Genomic DNA, 21,326 nt, shown 5'->3' on the forward strand with positions numbered 1-21,326 from the left:
ATTATACACATTTTAAACATAGAAATAAAATTATACACATTTTAAACATAGAAATAAAATTATACACATTTTAAATATAGAAATAAAATTATACACATTTTAAATATAGAAATAAAATTATACACATTTTAAATATAGAAATAAAATTATACACATTTTAAATATAGAAATAAAATTATACACATTTTAAATATAGAAATAAAATTATACACATTTTAAATATAGAAATAAAATTATACAGATTTAAAATATAGAAATAAAATTATACAGATTTTAAATATAGAAATAAAATTATACAGATTTTAAATATAGAAATGAAATTATACACATTTAAACATAGAAATAAAATTATACACATTTAAACATAGAAATAAAATTATACACATTTTAAATATAGAAATAAAATTATACACATTTTAAATATAGAAATAAAATTATACACATTTTAAATATAGAAATAAAATTATACACATTTTAAATATAGAAATAAAATTATACACATTTTAAATATAGAAATAAAATTATACACATTTTAAATATAGAAATAAAATTATACACATTTTAAATATAGAAATAAAATTATACAGATTTTAAATATAGAAATAAAATTATACACATTTTAAATATAGAAATAAAATTATACACATTTTAAATATAGAAATAAAATTATACACATTTTAAATATAGAAATAAAATTATACACATTTTAAATATAGAAATAAAATTATACACATTTTAAATATAGAAATAAAATTATACACATTTTAAATATAGAAATAAAATTATACACATTTTAAATATAGAAATAAAATTATACACATTTTAAATATAGAAATAAAATTATACAGATTTAAAATATAGAAATAAAATTATACACATTTTAAATATAGAAATAAAATTATACAGATTTTAAATATAGAAATAAAATTATACAGATTTTAAATATAGAAATAAAATTATACACATTTTAAATATAGAAATAAAATTATACAGATTTTAAATATAGAAATAAAATTATACAGATTTTAAATATAGAAATGAAATTATACACATTTAAAATATAGAAATGAAATTATACACATTTTAAATATAGAAATAAAATTATACAGATTTTAAATATAGAAATAAAATTATACAGATTTTAAATATAGAAATAGAATTATACACATTTTAAATATAGAAATAAAATTATACACATTTTAAATATAGAAATAAAATTATACACATTTTAAATATAGAAATGAAATTATACACATTTTAAATATAGAAATAAAATTATACACATTTTAAATATAGAAATAAAATTATACACATTTTATAATAAATATTAAAAGATAAAACAAAGTGCTATATCAAAATTGTTTACCGGTTATAACTGAGTTATACAGTTATAATATCCCAGATTTTCAACCACCAGATAGCGCTAAATGCGTATACTATCGCGTGCACTCTCTGAAAAGTTTTTACTACCCATATATCATATATTTTTATTAAAAATATTTGAAATCAGTTACGTTGTTGTGATAAAGCAGCTCCATTGGAGCCGACAGCTAAAAAGATTTCGCTTCAATAACCCGGATTCTGACTTCATGAAGAGCTTATAGTTTCTTTCTGGCAATTTTCAAGCCTAATTTCATCCAAAACAAGATGGAATTTATTTCAAAAAAGGACTGATACTTAGTTGACAATAAATTTTAATAATTATGTGTCCTTATTAGCCGTGAAAGGCAATCAATTTATTTTCAAAGAGTGGTTATCACTGTTAAATTGTTTTTTCAAGTTGTACAAATATGATATAACATGTTTTAACATAGAAGTATTAATATTATAACCGGTACCATAAGTGTATGCATGAAGGAATAGTAGGGAGTGGAATTCCGAGGCGGCGTTAAATCCAACACCGTAGTGGCAACTAGCCGCTGCCGGGAGGAGGGCCATCGAAGAAAAGGTTGTGGTAGACTTTATTACACTCGATCGGTAGATCGCGTCCTCTATTAATAAGAGTATACATTTAAAACCGTTGGAAATCACGTGGTAAGTTTGAATCTTTCGTGATAAGAATGACACTTATTGTAAAATAAAATTTAAGAAAATAACCAAGAATTGATCTATTTATATTACATTTGCGTGAGAGACGCGTTAAAGGGAATATAACCTCAGGTATTTGGTGTGGAACACCAACGTTTGCAGCTCTGGCCGCTCTTGCCTTCGGTTTTAGAAATGTTTGGCGCCACTGTACAAGGATATTTGAAAAATTGAAGGGGTCTTCCATAAAGATTGCTTTGCAGGTTATATTCCCTTTAAATAAGAATGCCTCCTTTTCCATTTACTCCCCCCTTTAGTTGATTCCCCTGGTTCCTCCCCCCTTTAGTTGATGCCCCTGGTTCCTCCCCCCTTTAGTTGATTCCCCTGGTTCATGATGCGTCGCGACTGACGGAATATAAACATTATCAATAGATAAATTCTTGAAATAATCAACCCAGTCGATTTCAAAGTAAAAACTTTACCGCTAACGTTTGAGTGCCTTTCTTTAAAGTTTTTAGAGCTAAGGGTTATATAACTGGTAAGTAAACTGTCCATAAAGATCTATAGAATTAAAAACTTTCTTCAATCTCTCATTAGTTAAATGCGCTATTTCATCCATAATTTCGGCTCTCTAATTCGCTTTCAAAATAACTTCCTTTCTTGCCCACCTAAAATTACCGTAAAGAACCCTCTCTCCCCTTTAACCCTTTAATTCCACCAAGAATGTATTTATTTATACTCAGGGAGAATGAATATGTCGAGATTATTTTTAGCGTTTCTCTAATTCCACCCGTTGGGCCCCCCGGTATGCTCCTCCGCTTTAATAAAATCAAATTATATTGCAATCTCATTGGTTCTTAAAAATTTCGTTTTTCGACGCGATTAACGCTGCAGCGAGGACGCAAAAAATAAGACCGCCTCCTTTCCCCCCCCCCCCTTAGCATGACGGGATTAGGGGCTCAATGTGTCCGTCGATAGTCTCGACATATTCATTCTCCCTGAGTATACAATACATTCTTGATTCCACTAAGCTCCGCCTAGTAAAATTAGCCCCTCCCAATATAAATCTTTTTCCTGCGGCCATTTTTACACCTCATGAGAGCAAAGATAATTTAAACTCGTACCCTAGATTCGAATACTGAGAGCTTTCCCATTGACGGTTTTGTTACGAAGCGTTTACCCTTTTCCGGCACGTGACCTCAGAAAAATCGGGCTCCATCGGTTGCGGCACGGCCAACTTCGATCACGCGCTGCTGCGCTATATAGCGCGTGATCGAAGTTGGCTGTGGTTGCGGTAAGGCGCAAACCATGGAGCGACTTTTTTCTGAGTTCCGGCGGGAAGTGGGTAAAGGCTATCGGCAACGCGCGAGAGAGTTTTTTTATACATTAATATTTGACTCAGATTAGAATTGTGAGATTTCTAACATTGATTTTGTGAAATGTAAATGTAAAATATATTCTATTTCTCTATGGTATATTGTTGGTGAATATTAAACAGCTCCTGTTGTAAGTTAGAAACCAACAAATCTAGAAATTTAAAAAACATTTTTGAAGAAAATTAGTTAATTACTTCGTAATATTTAAAAATGTTTAATTACATCGGTACAAATTTTAAACATGATTTAATTTTTGGAATGATTCTGTCTAATATAAGGCTCAGCTTGGGTTCAACTGCAATTGTAGACTCGGGAATAAATTTAAGACTCGAATTGGACTTTCAGTCTCATCATGACAGCGATAAATTAATCCACAATAAAAAGCTTCCTTTTTTTAATAATAATCGTTGCCTCTTATTTTTTCTACTCCTTAAATCTTCCTTGTTTCCTCTCTCTCAGTACTCTAATATCTCTCGTAAAGTTCGGTTCTCAAATTCAGGTTCATGTAGTCTGTCTGGGTTCCTTTAGAACAAAACTTAAATCGAAAAGCCTCGGGTAGTTGGTTAACTTCCGTAGGCACATTTCCATTCACTTCTGGATAAAATTTTCATGCAAATTCTCTATTGGTGATATGGTTGTCTTTTTAATACTATATTGTGGTTGTGAACGGTGGAACGAGTTTTCAACTTCTTTAGAATAGTTTCCCATATTATCTTCTATGGTTATATCTCTACAAGTGACATGTAATTATTATGAAAATGTAGTGAAAGTCTTTGCTGGTGAACCAATTCATTCATAAAAACTTTATACTCTTCCTGGAAAGAAGGCGTAATCGAATAATTTCTAGAAATTTAAGTTACTAAAAAGGCTTAAGTTTAGGAACCAATTTCATTTAATATATCGTAACTAACCAATTTCATATTTATTCTTATCTAGCTGCCTTTTATTTTTATTATTATTTTATACTAGATGGTAAATTTAGCGTTAGAATCCAGTCAGTATCCTAAGCTCCGAAAATGTCTGCTACAAACCCGCAAACTCGTCGTTGGGCTCCAATTTTTTCCGTGTTTTATTCTTGCCCAAAGGCGAGTTCTCTTCTTTGGAAAGCGATGAAATATAATTCCTTGAGCTCCATAAATACTTTTACAACCAAAGATGCTGCACCAAACCATATTTCATTTAATAATTTGTGTTTCGAAGTTACCCCTGAATTTTTCCCATACAAAATGGCTGGCGCGATTTCAAATATGGCGTCTAAAAGAAACAAGAATGTGTTTGGCGCATGCTCTCGTCCCTTCCCCTTTTCCGCCCCATTATCTGGCCAAAAAGGAGTATTATCTTTGATGAGAGCTACCATCTTTTATGGATTTTCACTGCCAAGTTTTTTGTCCATATTTTTGTGATTGGCCTTGGAAGTGAAAAAACTAAGTGATAAAATCGCGAGCAAGGTAATTTAGGGAAAATATTTTGTTGGTGTCTAAGGTCTGGGACCGACACCACCTTGTGAATCTTCAAAAACAAAAAAAGGGAAAATATTTCAATCCGTAACCGTTCACGCTTGTTTTTTTAAGATAATCAAGTTAAAACTGTTTAGTTTATAATCGTATAAGTTTAGTTTATATCTTTAAATTTCTAATGAGGAAATTACCGTTTATTACTACAAATTGTAAAGTTAAATAAAAATAATAATCAACTGAATGAGAGTTTTGGTAAGTATATAAAGTAACTCAACTTAAATCTTTCTAAGGCTTAATATATGCTGTATCTTTTTTAAGGTACATCATGACTGGTTCAAATTGTATTGTTAGGGACTGCAAAAATAGCCATAGGTTACTTTCAGATTGGAAAAATCTAGTCTGTTAAATTCATAATGTATTCAAGAAAGAATGCTTTTGTAAACCACCCTTCGCATTGTATTCTTTACCAAAAAATGACATTGCCAAAGTTTAAAATAGTTTAACACCTTTTTCAAAGGACAAACTGTAATTCTGAAAATAATTCTAAATTGAAATGCATTCTTAAAAAAAAGTGACTGTTCATTAAAATTACATGATCTAATTCGGTTAAAGGAATTTGCTTTCTAGTCTATTTTTCTTCATAAATTTCTGTCTCTTCAGTCACCTCATTTTGTTTTTCCTAATTTTAAAATATTTTAATACTATGCTAATTTTTTTTTAATATTATATAACTTACATTTTCAATTTCATAATTTGCAAGCTCTATACATATATCTGTATCTTCTAATGCACCAGCTGTGTATTGTACTTGATCAGTTTCAATTTCCATAAATTCGATCTGTTGTTGGTTTTATTTTTAAGTCTGAATTGTTTAACCTTTATGATTGTTTGCCTATGTTTTTCGCAACCAAGGAAAGAGTACATTTAAGTCAATGCGACTGTAGGTTTTCTAAAATTATTTGTTAAATTAAAATTTAGATAGCTTATTTTAATTTTATTTAGTCAATTTGTTAAATACAATTCCTCTTTTAATGTGTTGCTCTGGTAAAAGCAAAGTTGGAACCGCGGTTGTATATAGTAATCTAAATTTAACGATAATCCGATTATAAAAATTGATCACCACAAATCACGTCATTTGGATCAGGAGTCCAGTTGAAATTACCATAGCTTCAAGCCATTCTTTTAACAAATCCGACCGATTAAAAGGAAATCTTCAAAACAGAACATTTAATCTATGATCTTATCAATATTTCAGTTTCTTACTTATGCCAAGAAACTTATTTTATTTCTCCCAGTATTTACAAAACTTTTGACAGAACATTTTCTACCCATTGCAAAAGTTATTTTACTTTTAAAACCAAAAATATTTAAGATCTACCAAAATTTAAAAGTGTACATTTCTTAGAACTATCAAAACAAGTATTACGTTCAAAATTTCCGCCAAGATCAATAAAGCAGACGACAGTTATATTTCCTACCGCTAAAAACAGATGGCGCCAACACGATTCGATAGAGTTGAAACTTAAGCCTAATTCTCCTACTCAAATAAAACCCGTCCCGCGAATCCCAGATTTGTATGGATCTCTATTTATTCTACGTCATTGCTTATTTCTATGTAGTTATCCATGTTGAGAGCTTGGATTTAGTTAGGAATCTCATAAAAAATATTTGTTTTTTGTTTTCAAGATTCAGAAGGTGGTGTCGGCCCCAGGCCTTAGACACCAACCGTACAACATAAATTATTTTAAATGTACCTCGTGTTAACGGATGGACGGACGAAAATTACAAAGGGATATTCTATCGTGGAACGACATTATAGTCGATAAGTTAACAGGGCTACCAGGTTTAAAACAAAATGGCGGACTACAGTGAATTATCGAAAAAAAGATTTATAGTTTCAATCTAGACCGCGCAGCAGCGCTGGCTCCGAGATTTTTTTAAATTTTTTAAAACGTTATCATATGACCCGTGGCGCCATCAATTATTTTTGAAAAAAAATATTTTTTGCCGGAAAACACGTCTTATTTGAACGAACCATTGAGAGATAGACGGCGCCACGGGTAGAATGATAAAGTTTTATCGTCATTTGGGAGCAGACGGCAGTATTCATATTTTTTAAAAACTTGTTTCGCGAAATACTGAAATCCGACGTTTTGATAGGACCTCTAGATTAATATTCCCAACTCAATGGTTTTGACATCACGTTTTCTAGACAAAGATTCCATCTGAAAGGGCTTATTTGACAATTTAGAGGTATCATAAACTTTTGCTGGTACATATCCATACCCAGCGTTATATTTTAACAAATCGTTGGGTTAAATTTTTCCCAACATGGACCAAAAATCTAAGGATATTCCATGTTCCCGATATCTAAATCGGTAGCCGCTTTAAAGCCCCTAAAAAACTCTGTTCAACTATCACTACGATAATCTTAGTCGGAGGCTCGGAGCATAGCCGTCTGTAATACAGGAATATTATAAAGAAAATCGAGAGGGCGGCAATGCGGATTTTTGAAATCCAACAGATGGCGGTAATATGGGTAAAATAAGAGGCGGGAATTTTCAAATTTAAAATTTTGTTTCACTCTAAATATCAATGTGATTATGAAAATATAACAAAGTTCTTTATCACTTAAAACATTTTTAATTAGGGCATCGAGGTTAATGGCTATAGAGGGTGTACTAGAGACAAGAAAAACTACAATATTTTGAATTTCACTGAGTTACATTTTCATTTGTTTCTTTAAATAATAGCGTCAGGTAGTGTTGTATGGGGCGCCAAACCGGAAAAAAAAATAACATTTCTAGAAATATTTTAACATTTCTAACAATATTTTAACATTTCTAACAATATTTTAACATTTCTTGGAATATTTTAACACTTCTAGGAATATTTTAACACTTCTAGGAATATTTTCAAACTCTAGGAATATTTTCAAACTCTAGGAATATTTTCAAACTCTAGCAATATTTTCAAATTACCTATCAATTTTAAGGATCCTATATATTTTAATAGACTTTCTATAGATATTTTAAAGCGTTTCTAGTTATTTTGAGCGAGACGTTTCCTATATATTTTACGGACATAGAATATTTTTCGGCAAAACGCGGGAGAGAAAGCAGCGCTTGTAGTTTCCAATCGGAGAGTTGAGTGTGAACACTGTAAAGGCGAACTCTGATGGTACTTGTACCGTTGATGGGATGGTTCTTGTACCATTGATGGGATGGTACTTGTACCGTTGATGGGATGGTACTTGTACCGTTGATGGGATGGTTCTTGTACCATTGATGGGATGGTACTTGTACCGTTGATGGGATGGTTCTTGTACCATTGATGGGATGGTACTTGTACCGTTGATGGGATGGTACTTGTACCGTTGATGGGGTGGTACTTAGACCGTTAATGGGATGGTACGCGTAATCCCATTAGTACAGTCAAAGGTACGGCTCTGTACACCGATTACGCGGAGTGATCAGCCCATTGGTGTAACTTTATGAAAGTCAGAAATTTGTTAATCTGGTGTTTAATGCAATTTGGCTTGCAATAAAACTCGCATTTGGGAAATTTTACATAGGCATAAGTACCATCCTTACAGAGCAACGCTTCACCACGGTTTACGAGATGGAAACGCTCAACAACTGGCTGCTAAATTCCGTGCACGACGACCCACATTTCCTCCGCAACATGCTATTCTCGGATGAATCCTCGTTTGGAAGAGACGGCCCTTACAATCACCAAATAAAATAATGTTTGGGAAGACACAAATCCACACTGGGGATATGAACACCGCCACCAATTTCAATTTGGGCACTTGAATGTTTGGATTGGTCTTGTTGGAAACCGGTTAATTGGTCCAGTATTCTTACCGCCAAATCTAAATGGCCAGAGTTATTTAGATTTCTTGAGAAATGAGCTAGAACAAAAATTTGACGAACTGCCATGGGCACAACGAGCAAGACTGTGGTTTCAGCAAGACGGTGCCCCACCTCATTACCACAGAGTCGTGAGAGATCACCTAAACAACGAATTTCCACAACGATGGATAGGGACAAATGGTCCCGTACACTGGCCAGCAAGGTCGCCTGATCTGACTCCGTTGGATTTCATTCTTTGGGGCTTCGTCAAGGACCAGCGAGGGGCTGATCACTTGGCGTAATCGGTGTACAAGCCTGTAGCTTTGATTGTACTAAAATGATTACGTAAATGATTACAGATTTAGTACTACCATAGGCTGTACTCATTTTTGTACTCCCGTAATCGGTGTACAGATTTTTAGGAAGTGGTTAGCCCCTCGAGGACCAGGTGTACGCCACTCCGGTTGAGACCCCTGAAGAGCTGCGTCAACGAATTGTAAGCTCTTGCCGGGAAGTAACCCCGGAAATGATTCAAGCCGCCTTTTATTTTTTAACTTTACAATAACGCAACATTTTTAAAAGTGTTGACCGTTGAAATAAGTTTTTATCCCTAGAGCTGGTGGGAAAATGTTTTTCTACGGTAACGCCACATTAAATAAAACACTCAAACGTCGAGCAAATTGGTTTAAAGGAAACTATAAGCTTCTGTTTTGAAAGAACATTAAATAGTTCTTTTTTATAAAGTATCCTGGCTTTCTTGTTTAAATGTGGCTCTTTAACGTTTACATGTCAAGTCTTAGAGTGCGCGCTTCAGACCCGAGGCATATAGGTTTTTCTAGTGCGCGTGCAAATCGCACGCGCGAAGAACATACTAATAAGGCTGTGTCTCGTGACGAAAGAGCAACATATTATATTTTTTATTTTTATTAATTTTATTTTATAAAAATATCTATTTAAATAAAAATTTATGTTTCAATAGGTATTTCGATAAAATAAAATTATGCTTTTTAATACTTTATTGGCACGCCCACACGTGGACTTCAAACATCAAAATCTTTATCGAGTTCGACGCGCGATCTCTATCTTCAATAACTGTAGCTAGTGACGTAGAAAAACATTTACACGTGACCTCCCGTATTTTGTAGAAAACATTTTGCTTACTATTGCCAAAAAAATCTCTAATATTTTGATGTAAACAAAATGCTCTAAGAACGAAATATATGAGACAACTCTTTTAAATTGAATTCAAATTCGCGGGTTTGTGAACCTCATAATCAACGTTCTCAAACGTACTACAATAATGGTAGAATGGGGATCTAAGCAAAGAATATAAAGCCCCAGGAATGGAAGGATTGATATTATTGGCCGCGTGTTTTGGCTGAGCCAGAAACTTCCGTCAAAGAAAATCAGAGTAACCGGAAACGGTTACCGCAACCCGGTCTCTCTTTAAAAACGAGAGCCGCAAAAGTTCCACTAGACGGAGCTACACCTTCCATTCCTGGGGCTTTAAATTCTTTGACCTAAGAATTATCTTTTCGCCACTAATGCGCGACCGAGCTAGGAGTCCTCTAAGCAGACGATGTGTGTTTATTCCTCTGGTATAAGTCTTAACAACTCGTGCTTATTTTATTGGTAGCCTTGACGACGCTTGCTTTAAAATGAATGACCCTTAGCACGGTCACGCCCATTGAATTGGGAATAATACTGCTAAAATTACAATTACGATTTCGGTTGCCATAGTTACGTGGGACCTGTTCTGATAAGACTGTACGAAATGCATCTTTATAATTAGGCGGTAGCACCATCTATATTTTGTAAAGTTACATGGCTAAAAATAAATAATTATTAGATAACTCACCGTAACTATAGTTACAAAGGATCGTGTTGACAGAATAAAATTATTTTTAAACAACTTCAAAGGTTTGTTTGTTACGAGAAATCATACATTTCAATTTCGCATCAGATTCGCGAAAAAATTCAATTAAAATATAGATTCCACCACTAGAGACAGATGCCGCCACGGTAGAACGATAAAGTGGATAAAGTCTCCTTATTGAACGAAATTGGTCCCGCGCCAGCCAGATTTAGTTGTACCTCTATTTATTCCCAACTCAATGGTCACGCCATTCACGGCGAATAGTTTGTTCTCAGATCTCCATTGAATAACTCCAGCTCAAAATAGGGCTTGCAAGAATCAATCCTGACACGAAGCACCTATGTCCATAGACCAAGTTTATAATTGTCTATAACTAAAATCATTTAACTTAACAGCTAATATAGCTGCCATTTTTTATATTATAGAAATTTATCGCTATTTTAATAACAAGTCTATTGTTCTTTTTAGTTTGTAAATCTGCCGTATTTATGTAGTTCTAAAAGCTAGAACTGCCTACTTAAAGGGAATATAACCTGCAAAGCAATCTTTATGGAATATCCCGTCAATTTTTCAAATTACCCTGTACAGTGGCGCCAAACATTTCTAAAGCCAAAGGCAAGAGCGGCCAGAGCTGCAAACGTTGGTGTTCCCTTTAAAGGGAATATAACCACAGGTATTTAGTGTGGAACACCAACGTTTGCAGCTCTAGCCGCTTTTGCCTTTGGCTTTAAAAATATTTGGCGCCACTGTACAGGGAAATTTGAAAAATTGAAGGGATCTTCCGTAAAGATTGCTTTGCAGGTTATATTCCCTTTAATGGGAATATAACCTGCAAAGCAATCTTTATGGAAGACCCCTTAAATGTTTCAAATTTCCCTATATAGTGGCGCCAAACATTTCTAAAGCCAAAGGCAAGAGCGGCCAGAACTGCAAACGTTGGTGTTCCACACCAAATACCTGATGTTATATTCCCTTTAAAATTGGGTTTTACTTATTGGCTTCATGCGTGGTTTAAACTTTGATCAGGAGTATCGCAGCCTACCGACCGAGTTTTAAATCGAATGTGTGAAAGCTGTCTGCTCGTTCAAAATTATCTCTGCAAAACAGCTGAAAGTTTAACCGGAAAGTCGCCTGTTATTTCTTCACATATTTAGTGGACGGTATAAAGGCAGACGGAGCTATATTTCCTAAGCCTATTGGGTCATTTAGGTAAAATTTAGAAAAGTATGCAATTTCGGGTTTTTGAGTTTAAATTAGTTATTTTAAGATAAATTCGGAAAATTTTAAGCATATCCGTTAAATAAGGTGAATTTAGGTGAAATACAAGAAAATAGTGATAATGGATGAAATTGGATCAACTTTTCAAATTTGAGTTTGTTCTAGGAAAATTAAACAAATGGAAATAAATTGCGAATATTTCAAGTATTTTTGATGAAGTTAATGAAAGTTGCTTAAATTTCATCAAAGTTTGGAAAAATCGGGTAAACTCATATAATATGGGTTCATTCACGTTTCCTTACTTGATTTTTAATAGAAATCGGTCAATTTTTATATATGAGCATTATACGTTATGTTATTAGATGAAATTGGGTAAGCTTTTAAAGTTTGGGTTTATATAAGAAAACTAAGGAAAGTGGTGCAAAACCCATCAAACAAAGGCAAATAACAAAAAATTGGGTTAGTACTGGTTCAAATAGGCAAATATAAATAAATGTTTGAAATTTCAGGCAATTTAGTAAAATTAATAAAAGTCGGGTAGAATCGCTTATAGTTCTGAAAAATTGGATGAAGTTAGATCCACTCATGTAATTTAGGTTTATACCTTTTAATTAGTTAATTTTAAATTTAATTTGGTGAATTTAAAGCAGTTTGGAAGTTTTGGCAAAAAAAAACTTATCTTTGAAGTTATTTTTAAAAACTGCAAATTTCTTAATTTTTCGGTAAAATGTGTTTGGTAAATTTAAACAAACTGGGATTTATATGAGTACATTTTGGGGAAATGCGGTAAATTATCCTGTCGGTTAACAGTTAGGTCGGTTTTGGTGAAGGCAATCGACTGCAATCCGACATATAAGATATATAAACACGTTAGTTAAATTTTCCTTCTTTGTAGTCGGTAAAACAATAGTTCCCAAAAATATCGAGTTTCCGACATTCTAGATTTAAATCATTTGTATGCGCCGAAGGTTTTCCAGCGTTTAAAGCGTTTTACATTTAGAATACCGACTTAGGTTTTATAAATATAATAATTTTTGGTCCAATTTTCCAACTCTTTGCCGTCTAAACAATTATAGATTATGCGGGGCTTTGCGATTGTCAGTTGAAATTTAATGTGTTTGCCGACTTCTTACTAGTTACGATTAGGAGATTCGAACAAGTTTAATGACAATATTAGAACCAAATTTAAGTTTACCAGCAACATTTAGGAATAAGTCGCTATCGACTTGGCCCTCAACCACCAAATGTAAACAAAAATAAATAAACCAAATTTAATTGAATTAAATTGAATTGAATACGTTATTTAATGTGTTTGCCGACTTCTTACTAGTTACGATTAGGGGATTCGAACAAAATTTAAATTTACCGCCAATATTTAGGAATACGTTATTTTTTATCGGAAATCAATTACGTTTTGGCCCTGGTTCTATAACTTGATTTTCAAGACATGGCAACCCTGCAGAACGGTCAACAAAAAGTTTCTTTTCTTGGTCGATGCTTTTGTTTAATTAATTTTCGTTTGGTCATAATTCATACAAAATTTCTTCGATAGTTAACTTGAGGACACAGCCTTGTTTCTATGTTAACCTACGAACAAAAATATCTCTCGGTGGTGAGTGGCCCGAGCGGAAAATTATTTTTATATTAGTTTTGCATTGAAGCCAATATAGAAACGAGCGTGGCGCTGAACGCCGATATGTTATACAATGTGCAAATGCACTAGCTGAACCGTTGACCTACTTATTCCAAATCTCCCACGACACTGGGACTGCACCGCTCGACTGGAGCTTGGCTCATGTCACCCCTGTTCCGAAGGGAGGTGACCACTCGAACCCTGAGGAATACCGCCCGGTAGCGCTGCTATCCCAAATTCTCAAGACCCTCGAACATGTGGAAGCCTCCGAAATCACAGCCCACGTAACTGCCCATAACTTGATCAGGCCCTACCAACATGGGTTCCGCAGCGGTTGTAGTACCGAAACGCAGCTATTATGCTGTGTGGAAGACTGGACATCAGGCCTCGAGCAAACAAATCGAGTGGACGTCATCTTCCTTGACTTTAGGAAGGCATTTGACTCGGTTCCTCACGAGCTCCTAAAAACCAAGCTGCATTCCTATGGGATCAGGGGTAGTACACTCAACTGGCTGTCAGCCTACCTTCAAGACCGCAAGTTCAGAGTGGTGGTTCCCGGTGCCCAATCGGATTGGCTACCTGCTAGCTCTGGCGTCCCCCAGGGCTCGGTCTTGGGTCCTCTCCAGTTTATAGTTTATATAAATGACGTGGGAGACAACGTAGTCTCCAGCATCTACATATTTGCTGACGACGTTGCTCTATCACGAGCCATATTCACTTCCCTTGACACTGACATTCTGCAATCCGATCTAACTACAATCTTCAACTGCAGCGTCACTTGGAGATTACCTCTAAATGTAGCCAAGTGCACGGTACTTTCCCTACACAGACGTGGTCAGCCACCGGCTATCGCGACCTACACCAGGAACGGTGAGGCCCTCCGACAAGTTACCTCCCAGAAATACCTAGGAGTGACAATAACGCCCACTCTTGAATGGACTACACATATTGACACCATTACGTCGAAAGCAGCCCGCTCTCTGGGGTACGTGCGCCGTCATTTGGCCCACTGCTCTTTTGCCACCAAGACCATCGGTATTAAAACGTATGTCCTACCACTTCTTGAGTACTGCTCAGCAGTCTGGAGCCCAAACTCCGCCAGCAGCACTCACGCAATTGAGATGATCCAGCGTAGAGCTGCGCGTTTTGCCGCCAATGTGGGATTTAATTGGTGCCCCAGCATCACCAAAGTCCTAACTAATCTGAGGTGAAACTCCCTTGCCTCTCGGCGGCGCCTCAAAAAACTCACGATACTAAACAGCATCATCCACCGGTCTAGTGGAGCACTCCAACCCCTCTCTAGGACTGCCTCCAACTGGAGTCGCCCCCCCAGGGGAAACAAAAATTCCTCCTACATTCCACCAGGTTTCCGCCTTACAGTGCGCAAGCACTCTTTTCTCCCTTCGTCCATCCAGGACTGGAACTCGCTCCCAGAGCACCTTAAAACAATCCCCCATCGCACGCAGTTCCGAAAAGCCCTCTCCACATACCTGGAAGTGACAGAATACTAGTGCTACTTCCCCTTACCGTATTGACGTGATGGGTCTACGACCTCTTGTCAAGCGAAATCGAACTAAAGAACACTCTTTTTAGAAACGTTTACTGGGCGCCGTCATTATCGTACAGACAATCAACGAGCCAGCCCTCTACCGCAGAAATTTCATCCCCCCAAAACCGGTTTTTCCATCACCCTCCCCGTAGACTGTAATGTAATGGTGGTCGATTGGGAAGGCGCGTTTAAGAGTCTACAGCATGGTTTATAGCGGAAAAATCCTTGTTCATATCGCGAAACCAGCACTTTAACTGTCGGTCGGCTGTATAACTTAAAATAGCCTTCGCAACTGTTGGATGGCTCGGATATCCTGACTGTTTATTTGATATTACCCCACACCCAACCAAGTCTTCCCGAACACTTTAGTAGCAGTCGGATCCATCGACATAATAAAGAAATAGACACAAGATTCTACGGGCGGTTAATACGGAAGCGACGGCGAGCAGACAACCAGCAGTTGTTCCGTATTCTTGGGGTACTACGTTTAAGCGACGCCTGTCGAGTAGATGATAAAATAAAAAATCATTCGTTTAGGTGCTATGACGAGATTCGTCAATTTTTCGAATGTGAGAGGTTAGCAAACCGGTTTTTTCTATTTCACTTTCAAGTGGATGTAATTTCTTTACATTAAATAATATTATTTAAGACTATTTTTACTTGTTTTAATTTTGTGGAAACAAAAACTGAGTTGGAATGGCTTTTTGCGTCAGCCACCTTTTGCCATTTACAATTTGTATATCCCGTTCCAAAAAGTTATCACTAGAAATGAAATCATGATTTGAAGGTGTCCAGTTTTCACGATTTACAGTAATTATCCATTGAGAAAGTATTGTAGGTTTAGTTAAGGGAAACCTATAGTCATATAAAGATTTTAAATAGGAATAAATATTTATCTAAATAATAATATAATTTAATTCTACTTATGGAGTGAAACCTTTTCCGGTATTGTTTTACTTGTTGAAAGTTATTGCAATGCGTAAAAGCACAAATTTTAACCATTTTTACCAAATAAAAACAGATTTTCGGTAGAAAACACTTTAACTACTTCTTTTTAAATAGAAAAATCATAAAAATTTGGGTATTTAATTATAAAACATGTAACCTAAAGTTTTTGCGTCTGATTTTAAAACCCGATAAATATTCGTAAGCATTATGTGGCGCTTTACACGGAGTACCCCAGGAATACGGAACAGCTACCGGTTGTCTGCTAGTTATAGCTCCGGTATATTTTTGGCAAATCAAACTCCGCGTAAGGTGTCTATTTCTTTATTATGTCTATGGTCGGACCTACTACGCTGTGCTACAAGGGTAATAATAATAATAATAATCAGCTAGGCTAATACCCAAGGCACCACCTTAGGTCTAAGTCATCAAGCGACTTTTAAAGCCATTAATTCAGGTGACCAGGTTACAATGCGTAGGAGGGTGGTGGCAAGCCCTTCATGCCACGCGAGCCAACAGCTCCCTACACTCACTATTTCCGTTAACCTCAACAAGTTTTTATGGAGAGGAAACCGAAGAGCTCGGGGTTAAACCCCTTAAACCAGTGGGGAGAGAACTTGCAAACTCAACAAGCTGTGATCGAACCTGGCTCTTCTAGCAGCAAGGCGAAAGTGCTTACCACTCCACCACTAAATAATTGAAGTTATCAAAAAAACCATAAACAATGCACTTTCACCTAATATAACTAATAAAAATAATTAAACGTTAATTAACCCAAATTAATATGCGTTTACCTAATTTTCCCAAACTTTGATGAATTTTAAGCAACTTTCATTAATTTAAAAAAATACTTTAAATATTCGCAACTTAATTTTCAAAGTACAAACCCAAATTTCCAGATTTAATCCGATTTCATGCATTATCACTATTTTATTGGATTTCGCCGAAATTTATCTTATTTAACGGATATGCTTGAAATTTTCTAAATTTATCTTAAAATAACTAATACTTGAAAAACCTTTTCTTAATTTAATCCAAAATACCCAAAATACCCAATTTTATCTGGTTTACCTTATTTTATCCATTGAGCTGTATTTTTTATATTTATTAAAACTTATCAGACATTACCGAAATGTTTCTTCAATTACTCATATTTATCTAATTTTACTCACATTTATCCAATTTTACTCACATTTATCCAATTTTACTCACATTGATCCAATTTTAGTTAAGTTTAAAACCATAATTTTCAAATATTTTCATAGGGAGACGCAAAAAATCTGTAAAATTTCCATGCTATTTTAAATAGGAAAATATCATTCTTAGTTTCCCCGGTAAAACGAAAGCCTATTGTATTTTTCACTTTCAAGTTACATGAAGGTTTGAGTTTGAACCAAATCGGTAGTTTCCTTGTAAGCTTTAAAATGTGTGTGATTGTTTTAACCCTAGAAGTACGAGCGAGACATAACACCTGCGTGTAAATATTTCAGCGCGTGAAGTTCGTTAAGCCTAATATCGAGTGATGTAATTTTTTCAAAAGAAGTGTAACAATTCCTAGTTGATTATCGCAGTTAGTTCAAGAATTCTGATATACATAAAAATGAAATTGTTACTAATTTCTTCAATCTTCGTGGTTGCATTGGGTAATAATACTATTTTCATTATTTCACTTTGAAACGTCGATGATTATTCACTATATTCTTGAATTCCAAGGCATCGCCAAAGTGGTGAAATTTAGGCCCAGAAACTGGAATAAGTGCGAGTTCAACGACGAAACAAATCGAGCCAATCCTTGGCTTAGACAACCCGGCAACTTGTCGTCCGATAATCTTCAGCTCTCCAACTCGGCTGATGTCGCTCTCCTTCTGAAGCGAATTCCTCGTTCCGCGTCCTGTAACGCGAGTTTAGCGAAGGAAATGTTGTTTCGATGTCGTTGGGGATATTTTTTGCTGGAAGCCGATGGCCAACGTTGGGAACAGAGCGTCTTTTGTCGGTAGGAGAACTGCTCACGATATCGAAGATGTTTCCCGTATTGTTTTTCGGAAACTCAAAATAATTTTGCTTATTTTAAAAGATCAACGAGAAACTATTTGAAGTGTCTGGTCGGTATTATGGAGTTACTCAAATGCCCTTGGATTCAGGACGAACTGGTGTTGGTAAACATATTGTCCGGTGGTCTAGGGAAGGGATTGAAACAACCCTGTACATTCCTCAATTCAGCCTCTACTCTTAAGAGAGAGCGATTGTCAGATTCGAACCCTTCTCGCTCGACTCTAAGGGCCTTTTGCGCTGTTTTATTGCAAGATTTTGTTTTTGTAAGTTTGGCATTTCTGTATGTTCATTTTAATAGGCAAGTTAACTAATATTTTTGGTCTGCTGTTAAGACTAGTTCTTAATGCGAATAAAAGGAATCGCTATCTAACTAAATAATATGTAATATCCTATAAGCTTATGTAGTTGCCTCTTTCATCTAGTTATATTTGTTCATTTTGCATTGTTCCCTTAAAAGTATTAAACTCGTGCTTTGTTTCATGTGGTTTTCTTTTTAATTTAATGCACCATATTTCCAAAACATTCCGTAAAGCTTAGTTATTTGTAATGACACTTTATTTAAATCGTAGCCTTCTTCATCGACAAAACAAATATTTTAATAAGAAAGTTGTAGAGCATACACGAAAACATAAGAAAAAAAGGTTGGTATTAGGGGTAATAGCGTTTTCACAAATATCTTCAAAAAGTATTCATTATTTATGTTGCATTAACAGTCTTTTTAAGTAGATGACTTCTTAATTATTTCTTAACTGTAATGAAATATAATATTAAATTTATTACATTCGCCTATTCTGGGGTTTAAAGTGTATTCTTTTTACTCTGAAACGTTATATTCGCCTGTTCCTAGAAGGGATTTTACTCTGCCCCATTAACTATTCCCATGTTCCAGTGTATTAGAGCTACCAAGAACTAATTTATGTATAAGAACGAACAAGGAGCCATATTTTCTAGGCGTCAAGTAGTAGTTGTTTTTATTTTATGGGCGGAGTTTCGTATTTGGACTTTCGACATCGCCATCTACTGACGAATTATGGCCGCCTTCCACACAGGCATTCTTTACTGAGCACGTGCTTCTGGGAATCAGAAGATCGTGAGTTCGCGCCCGGCTCCGGACGGAACGGTTTTTACTATAGAGTTTTTAAAATTAAATTTTACAAAACTGAAATTTAACTCTTCTAAATAATTCATAATTATAATTCTCTAAAATATATTATGTTTAACAATGTTAAATTTGTTTTATAAAATTTGAATTAATAAAACTCTACACTAAAAACTGTTCGGTCGGGAGCCGGGCGCGAACCCACGATATTCTGATTTCCATAGGGAAGTGAAAATGACACCCCGGATTATAATAAAAACTCGAACTGTTTGGAATTTCACTAATAAGAATTAACTCAACATTACATATATCACCTTTTATGAAAAAAAACGATAAAGCCGAAGTTAACGGAATAAAGGATCTACCGGTGTAACGGATCCCTCCATGTTAAATCTTGTTTAATAGTTTCACAGTGGCTCGGCAGATGGCGGTCTGTACTTAAAATTAAAAAAAAGGGTGAAGCTACAACGTACATGAGTGCAGCAGGCTTCAAAGCTACAGTAGATCGTTCTTATACATAAATTAGTTCTTGGAGCTACTCTAAAGCGGGAGTAAAGAGAGAATAAGCTTCGTGCGTAGTGTAAATTTTGCTAAGAAGTATCGCCTCCTACCGACCGAGTTTTAAATTGAATTTCTGAAAGCTGTCTGCACGTTCAAAATTCGTTTCAACAAAAGGTAAACAACAAGTCATCAGCCAATTAAATGCTTGTTGTAAGTGACGTAAAGTGAAAAATGATGGAACGACTCTTTGAATCCCGATAGGCTGAAATTTTTCCATCGTCTCCCACGGTATTTTTTATTTCTTATAAGATTTCTATAAGCGAACCTTTTTTTCAACGATTGTAAAACATTGTTGAAATAAATTTTCGATGTCAAATTAATCGGTATTTTCTATATAAATCCCAAAGCCCATTTGAATGGCCGATTAGAAGCTGTAGCCTAGCCAATGCTTTTCGTTTGGTTGACGACGATAGTAGCGCCATCTCTGTCGCACCTTCCAAGCTTATTTTTCTAAGTGCTCTGACCTTCTTAATGTATGAAGTAGGCAGTCATAAAAATAATTTTTCAAAAGCGTTATTAATTAATCTCGGGTCTTTTCCATTCCCCTAATGCCAGATTTTAACTATTTTAGCTCACTTTATATACAATTGATGCTATTGCATGTGATAGAGACCTCCAGTGGCGGAATTTGGAATCACCGAGCAGCGTTGCCAACCGTACTATAATTATAGTACATTTCGATAATTTTACCTTTCGAATTTTTCCGTACTATAATTTCAATCGCGTACTATATAGTACGCTTTTTGCGATAATTGTACTATAATTTTACTATATTTCCGATATTCGTGCGATAATTTAGAAAGTTCCTATCTGTTAACATAAGAACGGCGTTTCCAGTTACTTTTGTTACTCCTATAGTAGGCTAAGAATTGAAATATTATACTCCTTGGAGCGTTTGGTTTGTACTCGAAAATACGGCCGACTTGACTAATCAAGCGTGTTGTAGCCTAACGAAAATGAAATATGTTAGTAACGGCGAACTATGATAAAGTGGCAAGTGATACCACGCTCTAGCAAGTAATCAAAGTTGGCCGTACTTGTGTACTATAATTTTCTAGAAAATTCGATAATTTTTCGGCTTCAATCGACGCTTCGATACTATAATTTCAGTTTTGGGACCTGGCAAGGCTGTCACCGAGTGAGAGGTACAGTCGTGGTAAAAAAAAATCTTTTCCCATAGCGTTACGAGATTTTCGAGGCGTCTTAAAATGGTTCTTAACCTAATTCAATATAGTTAATAAATAATAAATATTAGCAAAAAGGCTTCAGAAAGGCTCGAAACATAATCTATTAGCGTTTTGAGATTGATAAATATTAGTAAATAATTTACAGGTACAATATGAAGACATGTTGAGAATTTCATTGGAAACTGAAGCTCTCAATTGAGAAGACACAACTGAAATAACACTGAAAAGATATAATAAATATAAGTAAATATTTTAATATTAAAATAAGAATAATATTTAATAAACTTACTCTGAAACAATGGAATTATCTTCAGATAAACTAGCCAAAGCTTGAGAGTTGTCCATTTCGAGAGAAAACGTACAATATATTTTGTTTACTTTTACCAACTTTGATCACGCACTGTTCGCGCTACTACGGCCAACACATTCGTCGAAATTCCGCGAGCAAGAATTTTCCCCCTATAAACTGTACTATAATGTGTAGGAGGTCAGCG

The 21,326-nt window shown here is 34.9% G+C and overlaps 1 protein-coding gene across 1 annotated transcript; it reads left to right on the plus strand.

Moving 5' to 3' along the window:
* Nucleotides 1–17,393: 17,393 nt before the first annotated feature.
* On the plus strand, nt 17,394–18,430 carry LOC149926027 (uncharacterized). The gene is made up of 3 exons (XM_090161219.1): nt 17,394–17,576; nt 17,647–17,926; nt 18,008–18,430. The coding sequence occupies exons 1-3, from the start codon at nt 17,534–17,536 to the stop codon at nt 18,294–18,296; spliced, it is 612 nt and encodes a 203-aa protein (XP_090017345.1). The 5' UTR covers nt 17,394–17,533; the 3' UTR covers nt 18,297–18,430.
* The last annotated feature ends 2,896 nt before the right edge of the window (nt 18,431–21,326 follow it).

The sequence above is a fragment of the Leiobunum rupestre genome, chromosome 10, assembly GCF_980474605.1.
Source record: "Leiobunum rupestre chromosome 10, qqLeiRupe1.1.hap1, whole genome shotgun sequence".
In the NCBI taxonomy this organism is placed as follows: domain Eukaryota; kingdom Metazoa; phylum Arthropoda; class Arachnida; order Opiliones; family Sclerosomatidae; genus Leiobunum; species Leiobunum rupestre.